A 26,456-nucleotide genomic window follows, 5' to 3' on the forward strand; every position below is an offset into this window, starting at 1 on the left:
TAGGAATTTCAGACTGCGCCTCTCCGTTACGTGTGTCACTTTACAAAAGGGATTAAGGAAATCTAGTAGCAGCCATAGATAACTTACCGAATTTATGAAGTTTAGGATAAGCTTTTGGGTTTTGCTTCTATGTGCACTTATGTATAGCACTTCGGACCTTCAAAGTGCTGTACAAACATGTAACCCTTATCACTCTGTCTCAGTTGCCCCATTTTAACTGGTTAGGGTGTTCTTTACATTGGTGCAAATGAGAAGTATCTCCACTGAAATCAGTGGATAGCTACAGTTGTAAAGCTGGTATGAGACAAGAATTGGGCTCAATAAGTAAATGTCTTTCCCTCGTTCATGTGTCAGGTCAGTATCAAAGCTGTGATAAGAACTTGGGGAGTCTCTGGCTCAGAGCCTCTTAGTGTGCTGGCTAGATCATGTAATTGTTCTAAGCAACTAGAAATTGTCTAAGTATAGCCTCTATAAGCTTTGTTTTTGTGGGGCTGTTACTGAAGGCCATATGCAATATAGTGCTGGGGTTATAGGGTGACAGGACTTTGGAAAAAAATTTGCTAGTATCAGGATCCTGGAAATTGTTGTTTAATTACTTTATCATAGATTGCAATTTATTTTCAGTAACATAATTGACATGCTAAGGTTATGTTGCCAACTATAAGATGTATCCATACAACATGTTTAAATTATGAGCTTCACACTGAAGTTGACTCATACTAGCTACCTTCACATCTTTTCTCTCATTTGGGACAGGAGTAGGAAGAAAAATAACAGGAAGTTCTTGCTATTTTTCAACCCGAAAAGTATTTGAATTAAATTTCATATAGTGCATAGAGGATCCCAAAATCTTTCACAAAGTCTCTGCAAGACACTCGCACAGTAAACTGCATGCTATTCAATTTATCTACCTTGCAAGCATGAAATTTTTGAGTTGACCATGCTACCATGTGAACCTGTAATTCCGGGGAAGGGTTTCAATCCTGATGTGCAGGGCCCCTCTCTCTGGCTTTTCAGGATAATAGTTGTAATTTCACTACGCCTCATTATTTTTCAGGCCTAATTCTTGAGTTTTTTTACTTTTTCCTCTTGCTTCTCTTTGCCAGAACAATATTTACTGTTTAGCAGAGTTAGAGCAGCTGCTGAAAACCTTTTGAAACTTCTTCCTTTACAATCTCTTCTGTTCAAATAGCTTCAACTCTCATAGACTTGTATCAGAACAGAGCTTCCAGTCAGATGGCTTTAAGCCCCACGCTGCGCTGATACTGACTGGGTGTATTTCCATGACGTCAATTTCCCTTCCGGTTATCTCATTGAGTTTGCTTCTGGCACTGGTACATCATCTCCAAATGGCTCTTGTGCGGTGGTCTCGGCACTGATGCCATATTTTGGATCAAAATAGAAGAATTTTCATGGTTTCCTAGCACAGATGCCTGTATGATCCCTGGCACCACTTATAACAGAGATGTGGTCTATTTCATAGCAAGGGGAATATATCTTGTTGACTCTGTGTGTGCTGAATACAGCTCAGCATTGTAGGACTGCTAAGTTTGATTATCTTCAGATCTGCTCTTACAGCTGTCTTTCCTCTCTCCTTTACCTTCCCCATCTTTTCTCTGTCTCCAACTCACATTCACTTGTCACAGTCTTGAAAAGCAGCAAGCTGATTGGATTTGTCCCTGATATAGTATAGTGTGATCAGGTTGTGAACCACATATTTCAGATGTTTGTAAGCCTTGCTGTAAAAGATTGCACCAAGGTAAAATCCTACCCAAAAGGATCCTAGCTTAGGAGGAGTAATTTCATGTTTTTAAACTTCATTTCATATCTTTTCAACTGTTTTGAGTTGAGTGCCAAAGAAAACAGACAATTTGTTCTTGACAGACTTGCTCTGGCTTTGGTAACTAATTTTGTTTAATGTAGTATGAATGAGAGACAGCATGGCACCTCCAGAATTTTAGCATTTGTTATGAATTTATCAGGTTAAGGGAATTATATTTTTTATTTTCTATTTTTTTAATTCTGGAATGTAGCTGAGAACCTCTTGGCATCATTTAGCACATGAATGCTCATTACTCCGCCCACAGGCAATGTACATGTCCTGGCTGTGCTGTCACTCACCAATACAATGGATTTGTAATGCGGTTCTGACTTGCGCAAATTAGTGGTGATCCCACTTGAAGTCACTTAAGAGCCCTCCAGGCAGTTGATCATTTTATCAGATAGAAATGGGTCTCTGTGTTACTGGACTGGAGACCTGACAGTTGTGGTATGCTTGTAGGTGAGGTGACTAGCAGGTCTCTAGGGCAAATAGAAAGCTATTGATTACTACACCAGCGTGTGGTATGGCTTCCTGGCAGATAATGAGATGAAAGGCTTACCAGATACTGGAATTTGCTAATACTGATTACAAAAAAAAAATGTGTACATATATATTTTTCCTATTCCATATAAACAACACAGCTGTCCCCAAATTCATGTATCTGAAAAGGAGTGACTCAGACCTAAGGATGATAAAATTAGAAGCTGACTGTAAGCTCCCAGTCTGGTACTGCTGTGATGGGGAAAAAAACCAGTGCTATTAATGCATGTAAACATTAGCAGGTCACCTGTTATCATCTGGACCCATGGAAAAGAAGACCTTGAGGAATTCCACCGTGATTTCAACAATTTCCATCCCACCGTCAACCTCAGTCTGGACCAGTCCACACAAGAGATCCACTTCCTGGACACTATGGTGCTAATAAGCAATGGTCACATAAACACCACCCTATACCGGAAACCTACTGACCGCCATACTTACCTACATGCCTCCAGCTTTCATCCAGACCACACCACACGATCCGTTGTCTACAGCCAAGCTCTACAATACAACCGCATTTGCTCCAACCCCTCAGACAGAGACAAACACCTACAAGATCTCTATCAAGCATTCTTACAACTCCAATACCCACCTGCTGAAGTGAAGAAACAGATTGACAGAGCCAGAAGAGTACCCAGAAGTCACCTACTACAGGACAGGCCCAACAAAGAAAATAACAGAACTCCAGTAGCCGTCACCTTCAGCCCCCAACTAAAACCTCTCCAGCGCATCATCAAGGATCTACAACCTATCCTGGACCCATCACTCTCACAGATCTTGGGAGACAGGCCAGTCCTTGCTTACAGACAGCCCCCCAAACTGAAGCAAATAATCACCAGCAACCACACACTACACAACAAAACCACTAACCCAGGAACCTATCCTTGCAACAAAGCCCATGGCCAACTGTGTCCACGTATCTATTCAGGAGACACCATCATAGGGCCTAATCACATCAGCCACACTAGCAGACTCGTTCACCTGCACATTTACCAATGTGATATATGCCGTCATGTGCCAGCAATGCCCCTCTGCCATGTACGTTGGCCAAACCGGACAGTTTCTACGTAAAAAAATCAATGGACACAAATCAGACGTCAAGAATTATAGCATTCAAAAACCAGTCGGAGAACACTTCAATCTCTCTGGTCACTCCATTACAGACCTAAAAGTGGCAATTCTTCAACAAAAAAACTTCAAAAACAGACTCCAAGGAAAGACTGCTGAATTGGTATTAATTTGCAAACTGGACGCCATTACATTAGGCTTGAATAAAGACTGGGAGTGGATGGGTCATTACACAAAGTAAAACTATTTCCCCATGTTTATTTCCTCCCTACTGTTCCTCACACGTTTTTGTCAACTACTGGAGATGGCCCACCTTGATTATCCCTACAAAAGGTTTTTTTCTCTCCTGCTGGTAACAGCTCACCTCACCTGATGACTCTCATTACGGTGTGTATGGTAACACCTATTGTTTCATGTTCTCTGTGTTTATAAAATCCCCCTACTGTATTTTCCACTGCATGCATCCGATGAAGTGAGCTGTAGCTCACAAAAGCTTATGCTCAAATAAATCTGTTAGTCTCTGAGGTGCCACAAGTCCTCCTTGTCTGTTATGCTCCAGAGGCAGTAGATTCTTAAGCTTTAATGTGACTATACCTGGAATGTTACTGTTGTTCAGGAGGATATAAACAAACCTAGAGAAAACACAGAACACAAGTATCTAAGGAATGGAGAGTAAAATAATTCTGTAGGGCAAGATTGAGCGTGAAACTTCCCTAACATTGGAAAGTGAACTTGAGTGGGGACACATAATCACTCTATAAATAGATTCAAGGTAGCCGTATAAATGAAGAGAATCAGTCACACTCAGAAGATGTAGAAGGAGCAATGCATTGTAACTAAAGAAGGAAATGTTTTGTGCTAGGCTGTAGGTGGTGCTATGTATAGACAGGACTGAGTCAATCTGCTTATAATTATTTCCGTACACTTCCCATTATAAGACCATTTTTTCAAGTATGAGTAACTTTGCCAAACTGTAACCATTTGAGCTGAAATTTTCCATGTGCCTCAGTCTGAATTTTTTGGGAAAACTCCAGCTAAAACAGGTCAGCCATTTCTGAGAACAAGGCTAGGGAAAAGTATGTTTTGCCCATGTTGGGGGGGAAAAAAATAAATACCGGTGAACTTTTCTTTGAAGATCTCCAGCACTGCTATGCTTCGGAACAAGAACTTGAATTTGGCCTGGGTAAAAGGGAGGTGGTGATCTTTGTGTCAGGGATGTGCCTTTTGAAATCTCTACAAAAATCTGCCCAAATTTTGCTAAGTTATAGATCTTTTGAAAAATTGCAGTTCACACATGCTCAGTAGAAACATCTGAGATGGTAGCTGCTAAAATCTAAGTGTCCATCCACACTGAGCTTGCTTGAGCCTCTCATAGCTCCTAAATATGACTGGACTGCACGTGTGCCATCCCTCCAGAGCAACTGAGCATGCGCCCTTCAGCCCGGAGCTGCAGGGGTAAAGCTGGTCTCCTCCAGCTTGGGAAGAGGTCCCTGTAAATATTTGCAAAGCCACTTTATTGTTCTCCTTCAGATCCCTCTTTAAACTCCCCTTTAGCCTGATGCCATCAAAAAATTTGACAGTGATTAGGATGTTGGTGGGCTAAGACCACAGTCTTTTATACTGACTAATATTGTCTCATTGTTTCCTTATATTCCTCTGTCTGTATCTGTCTGTTTACTCTTGTCTTCTACTTAGATTGTAAGTTCTTTGGGACAGGCACTGTTTCTTTGTTCAGTTTGTGCAGTGCCTAGCACAAGAGGGTCCTGGTCCATGACTGGGGCTCCTAGGCCCTAACTTAATACAAGTAATAAATAAGTACCTTGCTGAATCAGGGCCAGAATCACTTTTTCATAAATTGCCATTTGCTGTGGCAATGAAGCTCATCTTTAGCACTGCAAGCACACTAAGCTTAATGATTGATTTAGTTCTGTTTTATGTATGTTTATACCTCACCCTTCCTTTGGAATCTGCACATCTCCATACCAGAGGGATGCAGGCGAACAGGAGGAAGGTCAACAGAAATGATAAAGGGCCTTAAGGGACTGATTAAATCTTTATGGAAACATTCATTACTCATAGAACCATAGAATATCAGGGTTGGAAGGGACCTCAGGAGGTCATCTAGTCCAACCTCCTGCTCAAAGCAGGACCAATCCCCAACTAAATCATCCCAGCCAGGGCTTTGTCAAGCCTGACCTTAACAACTTCTAAGGAAGGAGATTCCACCACCTCCCTAGGTAACGCATTCCAGTGTTTCACCACCCTCTAAGTGAAAAAGTTTTTCCTAATATCCAATCTAAACCTCCCCCACTGCAACTTGAGACCATTACTCCTTGTCCTGTCATCTGCTACCACTGAGAACAGTCTCGATCCGTCCTCTTTGGAACCCCCCTTTCAGGTAGTTAAAAGCAGCTATCAAATCCCCCCTCATTCTTCTCTTCCGCAGACTAAACAATCCCAGTTCCCTCAGCCTCTCCTTGTAAGTCATGTGTTCTAGCCCCCTAATCATTTTTGTTGCCCTCCGCTGGACATTTTCCAATTTTTCCACATCTTTCTTGTAGTGTGGGGCTCAAAACTGGACACAGTACTCCAGATGAGGCCTCACCAATGTCAAATAGAGGGGAACGATCACATCCCTTGATCTGCTGGCAATGCCCCTACTTATACATCCCCAAATTCCATTGGCCTTCTTGGCAACAAGGGCACACTGTTGACTCACATCCAGCTTCTCGTCCACTGTAACCCCTAGGTCCTTTTCTGCAGAACTGCTGCCGAGCCATTCGGTCCCTAGTCTGTAGCGGTGCATAGGATTCTTCCATCCTAAGTGCAGGACTCTGCACTTGTCCTTGTTGAACCTCCTCAGATTTCTTTTGGCCCAGTCCTCTAATTTGTCTAGGGCCCTCTGTATCCTATCCCTACCCTCCAGCGTATCTACCTCTCCTCCCAGTTTAGTGTCATCTGCAAACTTGCTGAGGGTGCAATCCACACCATCCTCCAGATCATTTATGAAGATATTGAATAAAACCGGTCTGAGGACCGACCCTTAGGGCACTCCACTTGATACCGGCTGCCAACTAGACATGGAGCCATTGATCACTACCCTTTGCGCCCGACAATCTAGCCAGCTTTCTATCCACCTTATAGTCCATTCATCCAGTCCATACTACTTCAACTTGCTGAGAAGAATACTGTGGGAGACTGTGTCAAAAGCTTTGCTAAAGTCAAGGAACAACACGTCCACTGCTTTCCCTTGATCCACAGAACCACTTATCTCATCATAGAATGCAGTTAGATTAGTCAGGCATGACTTGCCCTTGGTGAATCCATGCTGACTGTTCCTGATCACTTTCCTCTAAGTGCTTCAGAATTGATTCCTTGAGGACCTGCTCCATGATTTTTCCAAAGACTGAGGTGAAGCTGACTGGCCTGTAGTTCCCAGGATCATCCTCCTTCCCTTTTTTAAAGATGGGCACTACATTAGCCTTTTTCCAGTCGTCCGGGACTTCCCCCAATCTCCATGAGTTTTCAAAGATAATGGCCAATGGCTCTGCAATCACATCCGCCAACTCCTTTAGCACTCTCGGATGCAGCGCATCCAGCCCCATGGACTTGTGCTTGTCCAGCTTTTCTAAATAGTCCCGAACCACTTCTTCCTCCACAGAGGGCTGGTCACCTCCTCCCCATGCTGTGCTGCCCAGTGCAGTAGTCTGGGAGCTGACCTTATTCGTGAAGACAGAGGCAAAAAAAGCATTGAGTACATTAGCTTTTTCCACATCCTCTGTCACTAGGTTGCCTCCCTCATTCAGTAAGGGGCCCACATTTTCCTTGACTTTCTTCTTGTTGCTAACATACCTGAAGAAACCCTTCTTGTTGCAGCTAGCAAGAGATGTTAAGAGTAACTCCAGATGTGATTTGGCCTTCCTGATTTCACTCCTGCATGCCCAAGCAATATTTTTATACTCTTCCCTGGTCATTTGTCCAGTCTTGCACTTCTTGTAAGCTTCTTTTTTGTTTCAGATCAGCAAGGATTTCACTGTTAAAACAAGCTGGTTGCCTGCCATATTTACTATTCTTTCTACACATCGGGATGGTTTGTCCCTTTAACCTCAATAAGGATTCTATATAAAATACAGCCAGCTCTCTTGGACTCCTTTCCCCCTCATGTTATTCTCCCAGGGGATCCTGCCCATCAGTTCCCTGAGGGAGTCAGTCTGCTTTTCTGAAGTCCAGGGTCCGTATTCTGTTCCTCTCCTTTCTTCCCTGTGTCAGGATCCTGAACTCGAGCATCTCATGGTCACTGCCTCCCAGGTTCCCATCCACTTTTGCTTCCCCTACTAATTCTTCCCGGTTTGTGAGCAGCAGGTCAAGAAGAGCTCTGCCCCTAGTTGGTTCCTCCAGCACTTGCACCAGGAAATTGTTCCCTACACTATCCAAAACCTTCCTGGATTGTCTGTGCACCGCTGTATTGCTCTCCCAGCAGATATCAGGATGATTGAAGTCTCCCATGAGAACCAGGGCCTGCGATCTAGTAACTTCTGAGAGTTGCCAGAAGAAAGCCTCGTCCACCTCATCCCCCTGGTCTGGTGGTCTATAGTAGACTCCCACCACGACATCACCCTTGTTGCTCACGCTTCTAAACTTAATCCAGAGACTCTCAGGTTTTTCTGCAGTTTCATACTTGAGCTCTGAGCAGTCATGCTGCTCCCTTACATACAATGCAACTCCCTCACCTTTTCTGCCGTGCCTGTCCTTCCTGAACAGTTTATATCCATCCATGACAGTACTCCAGTCATGTGAGTTATCCCACCAAGTCTCTGTTATTCCAATCACATCATAATTACTTGACTGTGCCAGGACTTCCAGTTCTCCCTGCTTGTTTCCCAGGCTTCTTGCATTTGTATATAGGCACTTGAGATACGTCGCTGATCATCCCCCTTTCTCAGTATGAGGCAGGAGCCCTCCCCTCTCGCGCGCGCTCCTGCTCGTGCTTCCTCCCGGTATCCCCTTCCCCACTTACCTCAGGGCTTTGGTCTCCTTCCCCCGTTGAACCTAGTTTAAAGCCCTCCTCACTAGGTTAGCCAGCCTGCTTGCGAAGATGCTCTTCCCTCTCTTTGTTAGGTGGAGCCCGTCTCTGCCTAGCATTCCTCCTTCTTGGAACACCATCCCATGGTCAGAGAATCCAAAGCCTTCTCTCCGACATCACCTGCGTAGCCATTCGTTGACTTCCTCGATTCGACGGTCTCTACCCAGGTCTTTTCCTTCCACGGGGAGAATGGATGAAAAGACCACTTGCACCTCAAACTCCTTTATCCTTCTTCCCAGAGCCACGTAGTGATCCTCTCAAGGTCATTCTTGGCAGTATCATTGATGCCCACGTGGAGAAGCAGGAAGGGGTAGCGATCCGAGGGCTTGATGAGTCTCTGCAGTCTTTCCATCACGTCCCTAGCTCCTGGCAAGCAGCAGACTTCTTGGTTTTCCCGGTCGGGGCGGCAGATACATGACTCAGTCCCCCTGAGGAGAGAGTCCCTGACCACCACCACCCGCCTCCTTCTCTTGGAAGCGGTGGTTGTGGAACCCCCAACCCTAGGACAGTGCATCTCATGCCTTCCAATCGGCGGAGTCTCCTTCTGTTCCCTTCCCTCAGGTGTATCATCTAGTCCACTCTCCGCATTAGTACCTGTGAAGAGAACATGAAAACGGTTGCTTACCTGTATCTGCATTGCTGGTACACGGATGCTCCCCTTTCTTCTTCTGGAGGTCACATGCTGCCAAATTTCTTCACCGTCGTCCTGTCCCCGCAGTGCAGCCTGCTCTGAATCTTCAGAACGTTGTGTCCGTAGAAGCATATCCTGATGTCTGTCCAGGAAATCTTCAGTTTCTCTTATGCAACGCAGGGTCGATACCTGTTGCTCCAGACCTTGAACCTTCTCTTCCAATGTGGAGACCAGCTTGCACTTTGTACAGACAAAGTTGCTTCTCTCCTGTGGAAGAAAGACTAACATGGCACATCCGGTGCAGGTCACAACAGCTGAACATTCCCCATCCATATTACCTTCCTTCTATGAGCTTCCTCAGGAGTTGTTGTAACTACTCAGAGAAGCCGGAAAGATGTAAGCCTTAGTGGGCTCTCCCCAGGTGAACTCCTAGGCAAACCCCCTCTGTTAGCCTCTCTGCTGTTCGCTGCTCAGCTGGTTCGCAGCTGACTGGCTTTTTATAATGGTCAGGCCCACTCAAGGCTCACCTGGAACATAGCACTCCCAATTCACACTTTTCAAACAACCAGTCAAGCACACGGTCAAACTGTCCCCACAACAGATGCTCAGATACTCACCAACACAGCCTCCTTAATGCAGCCCTTAGCGTACCTCCTCTCAGGCAGATCCCAGGCAAACTCCCTCTGTTAGCCTCTCTGCTGTTCGCTGCTCAGCTGGTTCGCAGCTGACTGGCTTTTGTTTGTATAGCTCTGCTAATTGGTGACTAGTGATATGGTAAAGGGGCATTGCTATTCAGAGCTGCCTCCCAATAGCTGAAGGGTGCAGACATGAAGGATGAATATTACTACACTGAAGTTATTTATCGCCTTCTCGCTCTTGAGCCTCATGCTCCCAGAGCCTGAGAATCTTTTAATGAAAAACGCAAAACTTATGGAACTGAATGGATGGGGGTTGGCACTGGGATACTGATGATCAGGCCCAGGTTAGTAGTGACCAGAAGTTATGAACCATTTAAAGGTTGCTTGGCCTATGAACAAAAGTTGGTGGTTGTAATTGAGTTCCTTCTGCCCATCACAAACATCTATCTCATTCAGTGCTAATTGGCACCCTTAATTGTCTGAGCTGGGCAACCAAGGATTGAATGGGCATGGAGACAGTGTCACACTCATAACTCATACCTGGAAGGGGCCATTCCAAGACAGAAATGGTCTGGAGAGGTAGTTCGGGAGGAGCTTCCATTACCTTTACGATGTGTGTCTTCTTTGGATAAGTAGGACTTTGATCTCTAGGATTCTCTCTCTTGCCTTTCATGACATTCATGCTAAATTTTAAACACTGAATTCACTTAAAAACAAAGGGAAAAGGAGGGATGGACACAGGTAAAATCTATACTGTTATAGTTTAAAAAAAAAAAAGCCGTCACAAAATCCTGTATGACTCTACCTGCCTCTGTTACAACCACCACTGTACCATACATCTGAATGAACGTCGTGCTAGGTAAACACAGCACAGGCCACCTTTAATGCAATTTGATGTTTTAAGAAGCTTTTGTTTGCCTTACGTGGACATCTGGATAATTTTGTTTGGTTCTTGGTTTTTTTTCCAGTTTCAGCTTCTTGCTTCAGCGCTGTTCAAGTCTGGTTCAGATTTCACCACTCTGGGTGAGTATATTATAATGAACCAGAGATGAATTATGCTAAGACCACAAAGCATAGCCAGGTGTATTATGATAAGATTTCTGCTACTGCTGTTGAGGTGAAAGAAGTGTAGGCCACAAACGTGTTGGCACACTCAGACTGTAAAAGGGTTATTAAATGCCTTTATGCACCGTTATAGCTGTGTTAGTCCCAGGATATTAGAGAGACAAGATGCGTGAAATAGTATCTCTTATTGGACCAACTTTTGTTTGTAAGAGAGACTAGCTTTCAGGCTTACCCAGAGCTCTTCTTCAGATAATAAGATATTACCTCGCCCACCTTTTCTCCCAAAAGTGTCTTTAAATATTTGAGAAGGATCATTTCTATTCACTAGTGTTTATTGCCCCAAGCCCATTTGTAAAACAGCAGTCATCAGTGGTCTCAAATTCACATCTCAGTGGATCATTTTGCAGCTCTTGTTACACCATATGCTGCGCCATTACCCAAATAAGCAGAAGCCTTGGTCAAAAGAAAGGAACTTGTGTTGCATCATTTTGGAATCCAGCAGCATGGTTACAGATTTCTGTTCGCTGTGAAAACACAGTGCAGTTCCTAGAGCAATTTAGTTGTTTGTTCTTTGCAAAACTGGCTCTTTATTATTCTTGACATTCTGTCCAAAGATGACAATGTTGTAAATTTACAAAAACAAGAAATCCCAAAACATAATTGGTTTCCCCTGATAGCCAATAACAAGATATTTTTCATAGTTATTTGAATGATAATTTTGGAGATCGACCTATGAGAAGGCCGGAGGCACTACTTGGCTTTCATTTTTCTAACTCCGTGCTGCCTAGCAGTTCCTGGTTTCATACTATGTAAGCACTGATAATTTTGGTATTAGCCAAATTGGCAATTTGCAGCCCCAAGAACTAATAAGGTAGGGGGGAAAAAAGAGACTACACAGTTTGTCCTAATGGATGAGGAGGTTGTGCTGATCTTGTTTAAGCATTATCAACAGATACTACATCTTCCTAAGATGAGTTTTAAATAAAAACTCCTTGACTCCAAAGGTTGAGAGTTTCTAATTTTTTTGTTCTAAAGTAACAAGGCAAATTGGCCTCTATCACTGTGGTGCCAAGGAATTATCTACTGTAACATTCTCACTGTGTATGAGCCACAGAGTTAGATTTCCCATAAAGAGCACATATATGGTTTTAAAGAAACTGAATACTTAAATTATATTTTAGTAGATTATTTTCGCCTTTGATTTTGCCCTGTTCATGTAAAATATTTCAGCTGTAAAAAAAAAAAAAAAATTATAACTTTAGAAAGCATGTAAACTGTTTTTATTTCTTAATTGGGTAACATGGTATTCCAATATTTTGCAGTACATGATCAAAGTAATACCCAAAGGTATTTCTCTTGTATTAGTCCTGTTAAGATTAATATCTCCATTGTAACAATGTGGATATGTTGCATCTTTCTTTGTGTGTCCTGTATCTTTTTAAAAGAAAATTCCGCTTGTTTCAGTCAATATGACAAGTCTGAATTTATGTAGTAAGAATTAATTGATTGAAAAGTGATCCCTTTGGGATACCAGTGGTGTATAGAAATTGGAGAGGGAGTTCCAGTACGTATAAATAGGGCCCTACCAAATTCATGGTCCATTTTAGTCAATTTCACGGTCATGGGATTTTAAAAATGGTAAATTTCATTATTTCAGCTCTTTCAATCTGAAATTTCACAGTGTTATAATTACAGGGATCCTGACCCAAAAAGGAGTTGTGGAGGGGTTGCAAGGTGATTGTGTGGGGGGGGAAGGATACTGCTACCCTTACTTCTCTGGTGTTGATGGCAGCGCTGCCTGCAGAGCTGGGCGGCTGGAGAGTGGCAGCTGGAGGCCGGGAGCCCAGCCCTGAAGGCAGAGCCGCTACCAGCAGCAGTGCAGAATTAAGGATGGCCGGGGATGGTGTTGCCACCCTTATTTCTGTGCTGCTGTCTGCAGAGCTGTGCCCTCCGTCAGCAGCCACCACTCTAGCCACCCAGCTCTGAAGGCAGCACAGAAGTAAGGGTGGCAACATAGCAACCACCCTAAAATAACCTTGTGACCCCACCGTAACTCTCATTTGGGTCAGGAACCCCAATATGAGAAATGCTGGTCTCCCCCATGAAATCTCTACAGTATAGAGTAAAAGCACACGAAAGACCAGATTTCACGGTCCGTGACGTGTTTTTCATGGCCGCGAATTTGGTAGGGCCCTACGTATAAATCCATTGCCCTTGAGCGATGTTGGCTTGCATGTGGGGCAGACCAATTCCAGGCTGATTTAGAGTATGTATAATGGATAGACTGGTGGCAGTGGATAGCAGGGCTGAATAAACAGCCTGGACTGTTAATGCTGATGTGACGCAACGTTGGGAAAGACTTTTGGTCACAGCCAGTGCAGTGATGTGCATTTCAGAAAAGGGGATGAAGAGAGAATTGCAGATATTCCGCATTCCTTTCAAATGTATACATTTAGCATATTTCATTGCTTAATTTATTTCATGTTTTAAATTTGACTTTTTTCCTGTCTTTCTCACTCCCCCAGGATTTTCGGATGTTGATCATACCTATGCGCAAAGAACTCAGCTCTTTGATACATTAGTAAATTTCTTTCCTGACAACATGACTCCTCCTAAAGGCAACTTGGTAGACCTCATCACACTGTGACAGAAAAATCACTGGACATGTGAAAGGAGAAAAAAGCATCCATTTTCAGTATTTTAATTTTTTACTGCATTGATTGACTGCTGTGTGCAGTAATATAGTGACCCCTGGGTCTTTGAAAGGGGCTTTATACTTGTATAATGAATACCTGAGGTTTTTCCCCTTGTTGAATTAGGCTAATAAAATGTAACTGACATGTATATATTTTCTGATTTTGACTTAAGAGTTAGCAAATACAAGAAGAAATCAATCATGCAGTCATTTTTGCTTTTAGGGGAAATGCTAAGATATTTCAGGCTCCTGGAAACTGAAGATGGTTTTACTTTGTTTTTTTTTTATTTTTAAAATGCCCCTTGCTTTATTGTAACTAATCATGACATTTGCTTTGCCCTACTGGCTTTATTCACAGCAGTTGTGTAACTTGGCAGCAGGACACTGCTGTTCGTTAAGGTAATGTGTCTTCACTGATTTGAGTCCTGTAATTGTAATGTACAGTGTGAAGGAGGATGTCTCTCAAATTTTCCACCCTCTTAGACTGAGAAACTGACTAACACTAGTGTGTAATTGGATTTGCTATAGAGTGTGAACATAAATATTTAGCTGGTGCTACTGTAAATGCCTGGCTTCCATTCTCTGAAGCCTTAAAGTTGGCAGTCAAGTTTGAACCTCAGAGAAACCATTGAAAATAGCATGCAGGAGGTGCTGGTACAAGCATTTCTTCAGGGATGGTTTTATGTCTGTGCCTCTTCTGTGCTGCTTTCATGACACACTTTGCAAGTCCTTGTAAAGTTCTACAGAATTGGATCTTCCACATCCCCCATGCACACGCTGCACCTCTAAAGCACTTCAGTCTGGATGCAGTTTTCCAAAGCAGAATGTCTGCATTTACGTACATGTTGGCTCTGTGCATATATTTGTGTGAATGTGAAATTTAATGAGGATTGTTCTCAACAGCTTGTTTTTTGTCTTTGTCCTATGTAGGATTGTTCTCAACAGCTCGTTTAAGTGCATCTTCAAATTATTCCATGCACAAAGGCCTCTCCCTTCATTTAAAGGATGGATCTATTAAAATAAGTTGAATGCATACGTCCAGAAAGAGGACTTTATTTTCTCCCTTGCAGAAAACATTCTTTGTATGTAGGCCTAAGGGGTTGGAGCTGCACTGTGTCCGTAAAGTATAATGAAGGACACATGCGCCTAGTGTTAGCATATACTTAAATTCTGCAGTGCCAGAAAGCATGCAGTTCAAACTGGTTGATAAGTTATATAAAGACTGTAGAGATTCATGTCTAGAGGGCCAGCAGCCCATAGGACATGAATCCTGAATTTCCTGTGTCTGAGTAACTTCCACTGAATTTACTGGAAGTATTGTGTGTGCAGGGATGATGGATTAGACGTTTTTAAATGAAAAGAAATGACAGTCAAGAATATTTTTTCATAGTTCTAGTATCCTTGTGCTTTCATTCAGTTAGTCCCCTTCTTCCTCACATTTTATTTCCAATATGAGTACATTGGAAATCATGAAGAAAAAATGTGTAATATTTATCTTATTAAACTATTAAACACCCAGAAATTAACAGTACATTAGAGGCTGGATTTACTTTAAAAACTAAATGATTAGATTTGACTCTTTTTTTTCTTGAAAGGATTATAGATGTTGCTTTTTTTAAGTTACCGCTAACTTACTGTTTGGCAAGTAAGTTAATGTAGTTAACAGATAGCAAATCAAAAAATCAATGGAATACAGTTTAGCAAATACAATCTGGTTAAATGTTCCAAAGGAACAATGTCCAAAAAGAGAGAAAATTTCTCAAGTGACATGAAAAAGTGCCATGCCACAGGTTTTTTTTACTGCATGTTGTAACCTTCTGGTTCTTTGCTAGATAATGGCTTTGTTAATCTTGTTGCTTCCAATAGCACTGTGCCATAGCACTGATGTTCTGTAGCTAAACTAAATTTTTCAGTCCAAGTACTGAGGTTTACAATGCTGTGTGCCGTTTATCTTGGGAGTATGATTATGCATTCTGTTCACAGAAACAAACTTGCTCACAACCTCAAGCGGGAGATTCTTGTTTTTTGGGCTGGGTTGGTTTGTTTTTCCCAAAAAATCTTTCTAAGCAGTTTACCCAAGCATTTACTTTTCTAATTTTCATTTTTCTAGCTGGTGGGTTTTTTGGTTCAATTTTATTTAAACAAAAATAAAGTTAAAAGGTAACAAAAAAACCCAAAGTGAAACAATTACATTAAATAGCAACCCAAGAGTAGGTTTAGTGGAGGATCTAATAAAAACACCAAACGTATTGAGGGTAGTAACCTCATTGAGAAGCATATCTTGCAAATCAAGCTGTGATTAAGTGACAACATATTCACTTTACTGAAGTAAAGCATGATCTGATGAGAGATTTGCAAACATAATTGACTAGGGTGTGTGTGTGTTGTGATTTCGCTGAAAACTACGAGGACTAAAATTCTCAGTTTTCATAGAATCATAGAATATCAGGGTTGGAAGGGACCTCAGGAGGTCATCTAGTCCAACCCCCAGTTCAAAGCAGGACCAATCCCCAATTAAATCATCCCAGCCAGGGCTTTGTCAAGCCTGACCTTAAAAACCTCTAAGGAAGGAGATTCTACCACCTCCCTAGGTAACGCATTCCAGTGTTTCACCACCCTCCTAGTGAAGAAGTTTTTCCTAATATCCAACCTAAACCTCCCCCACTGCAACTTGAGACCATTACTCCTTGTCCTGTCCTCTTCTAGCACTGAGAATGGTCTAGAACCATCCTCTCTGGAACCACCTCTCAGGTAGTTGAAAGCAGCTATCAAATCCCCTCTCATTCTTCTCTTCTGCAGACTAAACAATCCCAGTTCCCTCAGCCTCTCCTCATAAGTCATGTGTTCTAGACCCCTAATCATTTTTGTTGCCCTTCGCTGGACTCTCTCCAATTTATCCACATCCTTCTTGTAGTGCGGGGCCCAAAACTGGACACAGTACTCCAGATGAGGCCTCACCAATGTCGAATAGAGGGGGATGATCATGTCCCTCGATCTGCTCGCTATGCCCCTACTTAGTTTTAAAGTTCTCTGTTATATATAGACAGACACACAACGGCAAATGTTCAGTCATGGGCTTAAGCCTGCTCTGTGCTAGGGGAGGTTGTGGATGCCTGCAAGTGCAGAAAGTTAAATTTGCTAGCTTAGTACTTCCTACACAGTGACTGACCATCCTGTCTCTTATCCCGAGCTAATGGGAGTACTTGAATATCAAATATTGACACACCTTTGCTGTGTACACAGACAAGGTTTACCAATCCCCCCCACACACACACTGCCCCCCCATACACACACCACTCAGTGTGCACTTTATTGCTTCTAGCTGGTGATTAACCAGCTGCCATTTCCACAGCTCCCATCCTTTTTAAGAACTGCTTTATGTACAACCTGACACAGCAAATGTATTGGCTGCTGTATATTTGTGGAGCAATAGAGGCACCCTGTGGCAAGACAGGTTTATCCAAAATGAGTATTTCCTATGGATTTATTAAAGGGTATCCACTACTTCCGTGCCCTTTTCATGGTTAGTAATCATAATTCAATGATTGGTGCTTTGCCATAATATACACTGCATCTCTTGTATAGCTGATAAAAATAGATAGTATAAAAAAACTTACTGCTCAGTTTCCTGAGAATGTACAGAAATTCCTGTAATAGCCTGTTAAAGTATAATTGTGATATTAGATTTTGAGGTTGTATTATGCGTGGGCTTAAGTTGTGAGTGTCATTCCAGGAACTTATTAGCTCAAAGCATTATGGAAATACAAAAGTCCAAACAGAAGAGATCCACCTTCTTGTTTGGAAGGGTCATTTTAGAAGACATTTCGTGATGTAGGCACTCACTGGATAACAGCATAAGTGTGAACACATGCTTTACTTGGTACCATCTCGGTACTTGATCCTGCTGATTACAAAGTGCCTCAAAACACTTTAACAGAGAGCCTGCTTCCTGGCGTGGAGCACATGAAAGAACATGTAGTATACATGATTTCTACTTCGTAAATTTACTACCACATATTATCCACATTGCAACTCTAGGCCACTTCATTACATGAAAACGTAAATTGGGCATTCTAAAATAAACCTTGTCCCATTTGCTTAAGTGAACACTTTTTTCCCTACCAACTGAAGTCTGTAAAACAAAGACTATTTTAACACATAGCTGGTTTATTTGTAACAATTTATAAGGCAAAAAACTTTGCACCAACAATTTGAAGAATCAGAAGCGATAATTTAAATGTCTGCTATTCTCAGTGCTTTCTAACTAGTGGAGACTGAGACAAACTGAGCCAATGACTACTGATATTGGTCTTCAGGATGTTTGTCCTTGGGATGGTGCTCAGTAGGTAAGTGTTTGTTCGCACAAAGGTTGTTTTATGTTAATGTTCCTGAGAAGCTGTGTATAAATCTTCCTCAGAAAACACAGCCTTTTACCTACTGCAAATGGCCAAAACTGAATCCAATGTTGAATGTATAGTCTTAGACGTGGGTCATGAACTTGGGGCAGTGGAAACAATCACTGTATCACCCCAATTGCCAATGGGTCAGAAGGCAGAAATCCATAGATGTCCATGTGTTTTAGGTAAACCTGTATCTTTTGGATTCTTTCAGAAATGGTATCTTCAGGTTAAAGCACCATTGTAATATGTTTAAACATATTTTGCATGAGGCATATAAATGCAAGGGACAAAAGGAAGCTTTTTTTGCTTAGTTTTTTTAAGAAATCAAATTGACCAACATTCCATTTGACTCTTATCTGTTGTGAAAGGTCTCAATGGCAGCATTCCTACAGTGGTGGGACATTAATGTTGTCTACACCTGTCTGCAGGGTGGTAATTATTTAAACTAGTTACATTTCTTATCCATCCTGACTCTTGCTGAGAGAGTTTCAATGTATAGTTGGTCATAATTCAAACTCTTTTTTTCTTGCTGATCATGGTAAAGGGTGGTCATTCCTTGAAATCAGAAGATATGCTTATTCTGCCCTCTGCTCCCATGCACAGTACCCCATATATGTAGTATTAGATGGGAACAGTAGAAATGTAAATAAATACTGATCTGTTAGGTTGCCTATGATTTTGTGTGTATATGTAAATTGCAGGTTAATTTATGAGTAAGGCCACAGGTACTGTGTATGGAGTTGTTTTCAAAACCATGTTGAAGCATTTATTTTGAAAAAACAGTGCATGCAGACACAGTTGCAAAGGGTTTGCAAATAGATCTTCTAGGTAGATCTGCCTTGATAATGTACTTCAGAAAAACCTCTGCACTGATTTCTTTCTCTGAGAATAGTTTTGACTGTGACACGGAGCTGGCATCCAATTTAGGCATTCTTTTCCCTGACCATGGAGTTGCTTGAGGAAACAGTCTTTCTTGCCAGAGACATCAGTCATGTGAAAGCTGGTGAACAGAGTATAATTCATCTTTAAGTTCGCATAGCTCTGTTCCTAAGAATGAAGTGCAGTAAAGAATCCATTATCTCTGGATGGGAGATATTGTCACATCTCTTACGGTCGTTGCTTTTCCTTTCTTCTTCCCAGAAGCTAAAAAGATCTGTAATCCCGTGTGTGGAAATGTACTTTATAAAATCAGTTGCTGGAGGAAACAGATTTGGTATATTGAGTTTTTTTTTCACCTGTTTCTTCTAGGAACAAAAACCAGGAAGTCTTACATTGATCATGAATTAATCCTATATCCAGTGTAGTAGGTTGCATGTCTGACTTTACGTTTTTTCCTTCAGTAGTTATTTCTCTTGAGATGGGAAGTATAAAAAAGTCATAAATTTGCTATAGCCCACTATCAGCTGAGTTAGAGTACCACACAGATAAAGCATTACAAAACAAGCACCAGTCTAAACTCCACTCAGAGGTGATTAGACAAAGGCTATGTACACAGTACAGCTTAAGTTAGTACAAGTTATGTCGCTCGAGGGTGTGAATAAGCCACCTCCCTGCGTGACGTAAGTTACATCAACCTAAGTGCTGGTGTGGACAGCATATCAGTGGATGATCTTCTACCACCACTGGCAGGGCCTGGAGTAATTAAATTGACGGGAGAGCTCTCTCCCATCAGCAAAATTGTCATGAAATTACCTAGCACAGGCATGCAGTATATTTGCCCCAGGCCTTATCTCGATGACTGGGCAAGTAGAATTTTGCCGTGTTAAGAAATGATTTATCTCTTAGTGAGTTGGGAGTAGGTGTTGGTGAAGGAATTTAGAGCAGGTGACTTGGTGTAAGGGAATAAACTGCTTATGTAACCTGGGCAGATTACAGTAATTTAAAGGGAAACAAGTCAAAAAGTTTCTACATAAAGAATACCTGTTGTGTAATGAGGAATGTACAATCCCTAATATTAATACACTTCTGATGGAGTTACAGTGCAAAGGTTTTTTAGTTGAATGCCTCCCCACTGCCCGAGCAATGTGGGAAACAGATACCCATTGCATTGGTGCAGGAGCACCAGAAAGTGAATCTAATTGATATGTGGAAAGTGCATACTCCATGGCCACGTCCAATTTTATTGTTGAGGGTAGCTGAGTGCAGTGGGAGAAGTTAAGTCAGCATAAATGGGAAAGAGTAAAACAGGTAGTTAAACTTACTGTACTATTCTGAGGTAGATTTAGTAACATAAGGGATTTAAAATAAAAAATATTTCGTTAGCGACCCTTTATTTACAGTTTGAAACCAAATCCCAGCTACTGTATTGTTGACTTGTTCTTCGCCACAAAAAAAGCCAGCTCTGTGGCCTCGGGGAAGCGCTGTGTGCTGCCACAAGGGATACACTGTCAAAGAGATGGAGTTTTTTCCTATATGGTGTTGGGACATGGGGACTCCTGACACTGCTTTACAGCAAGTTCCTCCCATCAGTTTGAGGCCTGGTTCTCTCCAAAGATGACAGCTATTCTTGACGGAGGAGAAGCAGAGGCAAGATGTGGCTGTGGGTGTGGGGGGAGATTGAGACATGATGAAGTGGGGTTGAATTAAGCAAAGATGACTGCTCTTTCAAGGGCATGGGGTTTAAAATAGCGGCTAAGAGAGCCCTGGAAGATATAATTGCATCTGGACTTCAAAAGAAGTTATAAAAATCTTTCAAGAGGTTGCTAAGGAATCTTGATAACTATGGCATGGAAGGAGGGGAAGCTGTCACAGACCAAACGCTGGTTTAGTAGTAGAGAGAAAAGACAGGAATAAGCAACTAAGGGCTTGTCTACGCTACTGCTCAAGTCGATGTAAGTTCTGGCGCTCAGGGGTGTGAAAAAATCACCTCCCTGAGCAATGTAAGTTGCATTGATTTAGAGTGATATCCACGCAGCACTGTGTTGGTGGGAGATGCTCTCCTGCCGATCTAGCTTCCGCCTCTCACTGAGGGACAGTTATGCTGATGGGAGAGCACTCTCCTGTTGGCATAGTGCTTCTTCACCAGACACTACAGCGATGCAGCCGCACCAACGTAGCGTGGTAGCGTAGACTAGCCCTAACTTTTGGCTTGTGACGATGCTAATGTGCATGTAGAGTAGTTGCAACTAACTCGGAAAGTACCCGGCAGCTTAACAGAAAGTTCTGCTTGATTCAGAGCCAAAGAGTGAAGATGATGGGTTGCATTACAAAGGGGATAGAGAATAAGAGGAAAATACAGTATTGAAGCCATAACGTAACTCAGTAAAGTGCCCTCCTTGAAATCCTGAGTCTTGGTAATTTTTACTAAATAAGCACTTTTTTAACTGCGTAGTTGGCCAAGTGCATTATCAGTGGCTAACACTTTCCTCTGAAAACCACTGGGCGTGGTTCGTTTATTTGTGAATGTGATTTTAGAAGATACTGTGTGCAGCTTTATACTGTCTGCAGCATAAGGACATCAGCTTTAAGGTATTTAATTATTGCTCTTACTTGGCTAGTGCCATTAATTGAATTGGAAAATGAGGATTCTGTATATACACTAAAACAGCAGTTCTCAAACTGGATCACAACCCCCTTTGAATAGGGTCACCAGGGCTTGCTGAAGCCCGAGCCCCACTACCCAGGGCCTAAGCCAAAGCCTGAGGGCGTCAGGACTCAGGTTGCAGGCCCCCTGCCTGGGGCTGAAGCCCTTGAGCTTCAGCTTGGCCCCCCGTCCTGGAGTGGTGAGACTTGGGCTTTGGCTCCCCCCAACCAGGAGGCAGGGTTCGGGTGGGCTCAGGCTTCGGTCCCCATCCTGGGGTCATGAAATAACTTTTGTTTTCAGAAGGGGGTTGCGGTGCAATGAAGTTGGAGAACCCCTGCACTACAAATTCCTGGAGAAATAGGATTGTTTGTTTGGTAATCGGTGTTGTCAGGTGTAGGCTCTGTTTTGCTCATGTAATACTAATGACACTTGAGGAATCAGTCATTCGCTTCCAGGTTTCTGGCCTTTTAAAAAGATGTCTTGCTTTGATGGGTAATCATTTTGCCACTTCGTGAATTTAAGTGTTCGGGAAACAGGGTTTCTTTTTCTCCTTTCCAATATCGTCTGTGCCATCTAACCATACTGATGGATGTCAGTTTGCTAAACTTTGAAAATAAGTGGTGACACATTGACACTGGTCTGAAACAACCAGGGATAATACCTTGCCCTACTCTTTCAGCAACTTCTCCAGTATGTTAACCTATGTGTTTTTAGTGGTGCCATTCTTTGATTTCTTTGAAAGGGAGAGGTTAAAATGTTAGTCATCCTCCGGGAGAAGGCAAAACTGCCTTTCCATCCATTCTTTAGTCCCTGGAGAATTAGACCCGTTGACAAAACTATTTTTCATGTGTGGTGAACTAGAGAGAGGCCTCATGCCCAAGAGGAGGGGAAGGGAAGCACATGACTTGTTTGTTTTGGCTATAGTTCTGACAGTGGTGTAGCTTATGCCACAGCTGTGAATATTGGTGTATTAGATTGATGTAAATGTGTGGTAACACAGTATTACAGTGAGGAGCTCTTTAATATTTATTAACATGGGCACAGTGTGTGTTTAATCACTGTACTGTCATGAAAGGGTCGTGCTAAAAACATTAGGTTGCGGTAATCGGAATTTTTATGCAAGATTTTTGCTCTCTGGAAACCACCTATGTTCTGATGATCCAAAAAAAAAAATAATAATTTGGGGAAACTGTGGCATAAGATGGCATAAAATGGCATAAGAACACTGTGGCTCAGGAGTTTGGCCACAGAATCTTTCACCTCTAGGACACTTATTGAAATCCAGCAGAGAATGGTTATGGTACCATCTGATGAAGTCCTCACTACCGTCTCAAGTGACCCCAATACAAATTACTCCAGTTAGTTCAGATGGTCTGTGTTGGCATCCTCAGTAGAGGAGCAAAGGATTGAATGGAGATGAAGCCTGGGTTACCCAAGTATGCCTGGGGTTACACCCCTAGGCCTCCAGAACAGGGCTATGTCCTACCAATAGTGAGTAGTGTGCAGGGACCTTGTATTACTGTTGTCTATGTTGTGCCTGAGGTTAACTTGAGGATTTAAATGTCCAGGATTGCCAGTACAGCACCTTTCACAAACACTGTCATTAAAAAATAAATGTAAACATTAGCATTGATGCGACCTTGTTTAGTTTTAAGTCCATTTTACTTTTGAGTCCTAAACTGTTAATCTGGGCCAGTTTCTATGTGCAGGTGAACTCCAAGCTCTTTCTACCTGCAGTGACCTGAGTTTGGGGTTCTGTTTCTGAAGTTAACCCCAGTGAGCACCTTCCTTCTAGGTGCTGGCATGCCATCACCTATTGCATCAGAGGAAGAGAACTTTCAACTCAGGCTTTGGCATGTCAGTGAGAGGGAGAGCAAGATGGGGGAACAGCCCTGCATCTGTTTCCTTGTAACAAGCCTGCTGAGATTCCATTGGTTGGTTTGGAGTTTTAACTATTTGAGGGCTGCTTGAATTTCATTAGCAGCATTCAACATCAGTGTGGCATCGTAATTCATTAACTAGGTGAACGCAGGTCAGGATAAACTGCTTTACTATTGACCTTTTAAAGTCACATATGTGGAAAATGAAAATGTTTGTGGCTAGTTTTTTTGCATATTCCAATGGACAGCAGTTGATCATCCAGGCCTTCTTCCCAGTTCCTTACTCTATAGCATGTTCTTCTCCATTGTTGCTATTCATTCCTCGCCAAGGTCCAGAGCACGTCTGATTTCCTGATGCTGATGTACTGAAGGGGACTCTTCTTGAATGGAGGCTGTGGTGGATCATGTTCATTCCCTTCCTTTCATCAGGGCATCATTGTGACCATTTCTGTCCAGAGCGCCTCAACATCACTCCTAAAATAAGGAGTTGCTACAGATTGTGCCAGCCCTGAGCCACACTCTCCTCGAGGCCTGCTGGCCCAAGAACAAAGGACACGAAATCGTGCATGCTGATCCCCCCAGCAATAGTGTTATGTTCTGCCACTTATACTGCTGTACAGGAGACAGCTGGCTATTCGCATCCCTCCAAACAACCAACATTCTGGTCAGGACCTAGAGGCCCCAGACTGTAATAAACCCGCATTCCTAGGGTGGCATATGATTTTATATTGCATTAGCAGTGTGCTGGCCTCTTTGCAGAAGTATGAGGACAGAGATCTTGTGTTGAAGTTAACAAGTTAAATAATGGATTGAGGATTATGCTTGTGTCCTGAAGATATTAATAGTCAAAACAGTTAATTATCAACTTCCAGGGTTTATTCTAAATTGCAGACTCCTCTGCCCTCCTTCCCTGTTGCAAATAGGAAGAGAAATAGAGTAGGGACAGGAGGGAGGGTAGGCCTCATAAACTGCTTTATTAACTGGGCTGTTCCATATGCAAAAATTTTTGAAACCTCTCCCCTCCCTTTTCACCTCCAATCTAAAATTTGCACCATTAGGAATGAATGTGTCCTCCCACTATCCAGATTCCTTATAGATTACCCACCTGGCCCCTTTTAAAAATGAAATTAGTGCAAGAGCAGCATCTTCCAAATGCCAGGGCTGCACTTCAGGCAGGCTTTGCTGCCTCTCTTCTCCACACGAGAGCATTAAATTGATGTATAATGTTAGACCATGCTTTTTCGCTCACTGTGCCCAGCTGCAAAGAGAAGCAAATCTGTTTAGAACCTGTTAGGACATGTCAGATGCAATACAGAATAATCAACAAACCAACCAGAAGCGGCCATCTTGAAAGATGAAAAGTAGGACCTAGAAAATACATCTGACAACTGGAAGCAAGGGAGATCCAACTGGAAGATGTTCTAAGGTTCCTTCTACTTAAAGCTTAACAAAAAAAAAGTGACAGGTTTCTGAGTAACAGCCGTGTTAGTCTGTATTCGCAAAAAGAAAAGGAGTACTTGTGGCACCTTAGAGACTAACCAATTTATTTGAGCATGAGCTTTCGTGAGCTACAGCTCACTTCATCAGATGCATACCGTGGAAACTGCAGCAGACTTTATATACACACAGAGAATATGAAACAATACCTCCTCCCACCCCACTGTCCTGCTGGTAATAGCTTATCTAAAGTGATCATCAGGTGGGCCATTTCCAGCACAAATCCAGGTTTTCTCACCCTCCACCCCCCCACACAAATTCACTCTCCTGCTGGTGCTAGCCCATCCAAAGTGACAACTCTTTACATAATCAAGTCGGGCTATTTCCTGCATAAATCCAGGTTTTCTCACATCCCCCCCACCCCCATACACACATAAACTTAGGTGAACTACTTTTAACTGAAAACAGAAGAAGAGGTCTGTACTGAAATCTCAGCTCCCACGGACACACCTACACTGTTCCAAGCTTTGTAGACACTAAATGGCACGTTTCTCAATGTTGATTTAAAAATTCATTTTGTATAATTACCTAATACATCGCTATCCAAGGTATTGAACGAATTGATACACACTTCCTTCAAACACAGAACTGCTGCAGGGTGCTACAACTGCCTTTTCACAGAGTCTCTTGTCTTGATCTTCGAAATCTTTGGGAAACGACTTAGTTCTGTTCTGAGAGAAAAGTGATTTTTAAAAAGTGTCCGTCTTCAGTTCTGATAAACTTTTCTCAATTTACAAGTGCATAAAATGACTAACTGAAGAGATTCTGGGATCCAAACACCAGCCATTCTTTCTGCTTCCAATACCTATTTCTGCTGTCGGCTTTGCTGCTGCATGAGACAGGAGAGTAGCCAGCTTGCTCTCCTGTAGCCGTGTTGACTCTGCTGCAGGGGTGAAGAGAATTCATTAATTCGCTTTGGTTAAACTCTAGGTGTAAGACTTAGTGAAGCCTGGGGAGCAGCTTTGTTGAGTGAGAAGCTGGATTTTTTTAACCCTTTCCATCCTGTAGCTATGCTTGATTCTTTCAATTACCAGGATATTTTAAAAGGCAGAATAGCATTGAAAATGTAATGTCTTCATTTTTGTCCTCATCTGCTGCAGGTTAATGTCTTAAGGTTGCCCCCTTGAGGTGAGAGTGAGCACCTTGCTTACCTCCCATGTCATTCTCTGGGCAGCTACAACCCTGTGCTCTGGTTGTAGGGCTTAATCTTGCAAACTGTTCCTGTGAAGCTGATACGAGTTCTGTGCATTGTTTGCAGAGTCTGACTTAAAATCAATGGCCTGATGGCTGGGTTTTCAGTCTACTAATTTGGACTCTCTAGTTCACTCTGGGATATTGCGAGATTTCATTCCAGCAACTTCTGCATATGATTATCAGATTGATTTTACACATGCAAACTTTTGAGGTGTGACCTGGCATCAGGTCTTTGTAAATGTTTTCCCTCTCACCTTAAAACACCTAGAGCAAGTTTTGTATCTCTAGGGTCACTGGCTGCTTGGACTAAGCTGTGACAGTCTCAGTGGATGTCATTAAAAACTCCACACCCAACAGTTGTTGGACAGAGATGCACCAAGCCCTATGTATATAGAGAGGCTACAGTTATTTACAGTACCT

At 42.5% G+C, this 26,456-nt stretch overlaps 1 protein-coding gene across 3 annotated transcripts in view; it reads left to right on the forward strand.

Moving 5' to 3' along the window:
• The window catches only part of MKLN1 (muskelin 1), a 196,702-nt gene extending 173,604 nt beyond the window's left edge, over window positions 1-23,098 (forward strand). For all 3 annotated transcript variants that reach the window (XM_048836679.2, XM_048836680.2, XM_048836681.2), the window contains 2 exons: window positions 10,751-10,805; window positions 13,373-23,098. In XM_048836679.2, coding sequence (XP_048692636.1) covers window positions 10,751-10,805; window positions 13,373-13,494 — 177 coding nt within the window. In that variant the 3' untranslated portion in view covers window positions 13,495-23,098. The remainder of the gene's footprint in view (window positions 1-10,750; window positions 10,806-13,372) is intronic.
• Window positions 23,099-26,456: the final 3,358 nt, after the last annotated feature.

Source organism: Caretta caretta, chromosome 1, assembly GCF_965140235.1.
Source record: "Caretta caretta isolate rCarCar2 chromosome 1, rCarCar1.hap1, whole genome shotgun sequence".
Taxonomy (NCBI): Eukaryota; Metazoa; Chordata; order Testudines; family Cheloniidae; genus Caretta; species Caretta caretta.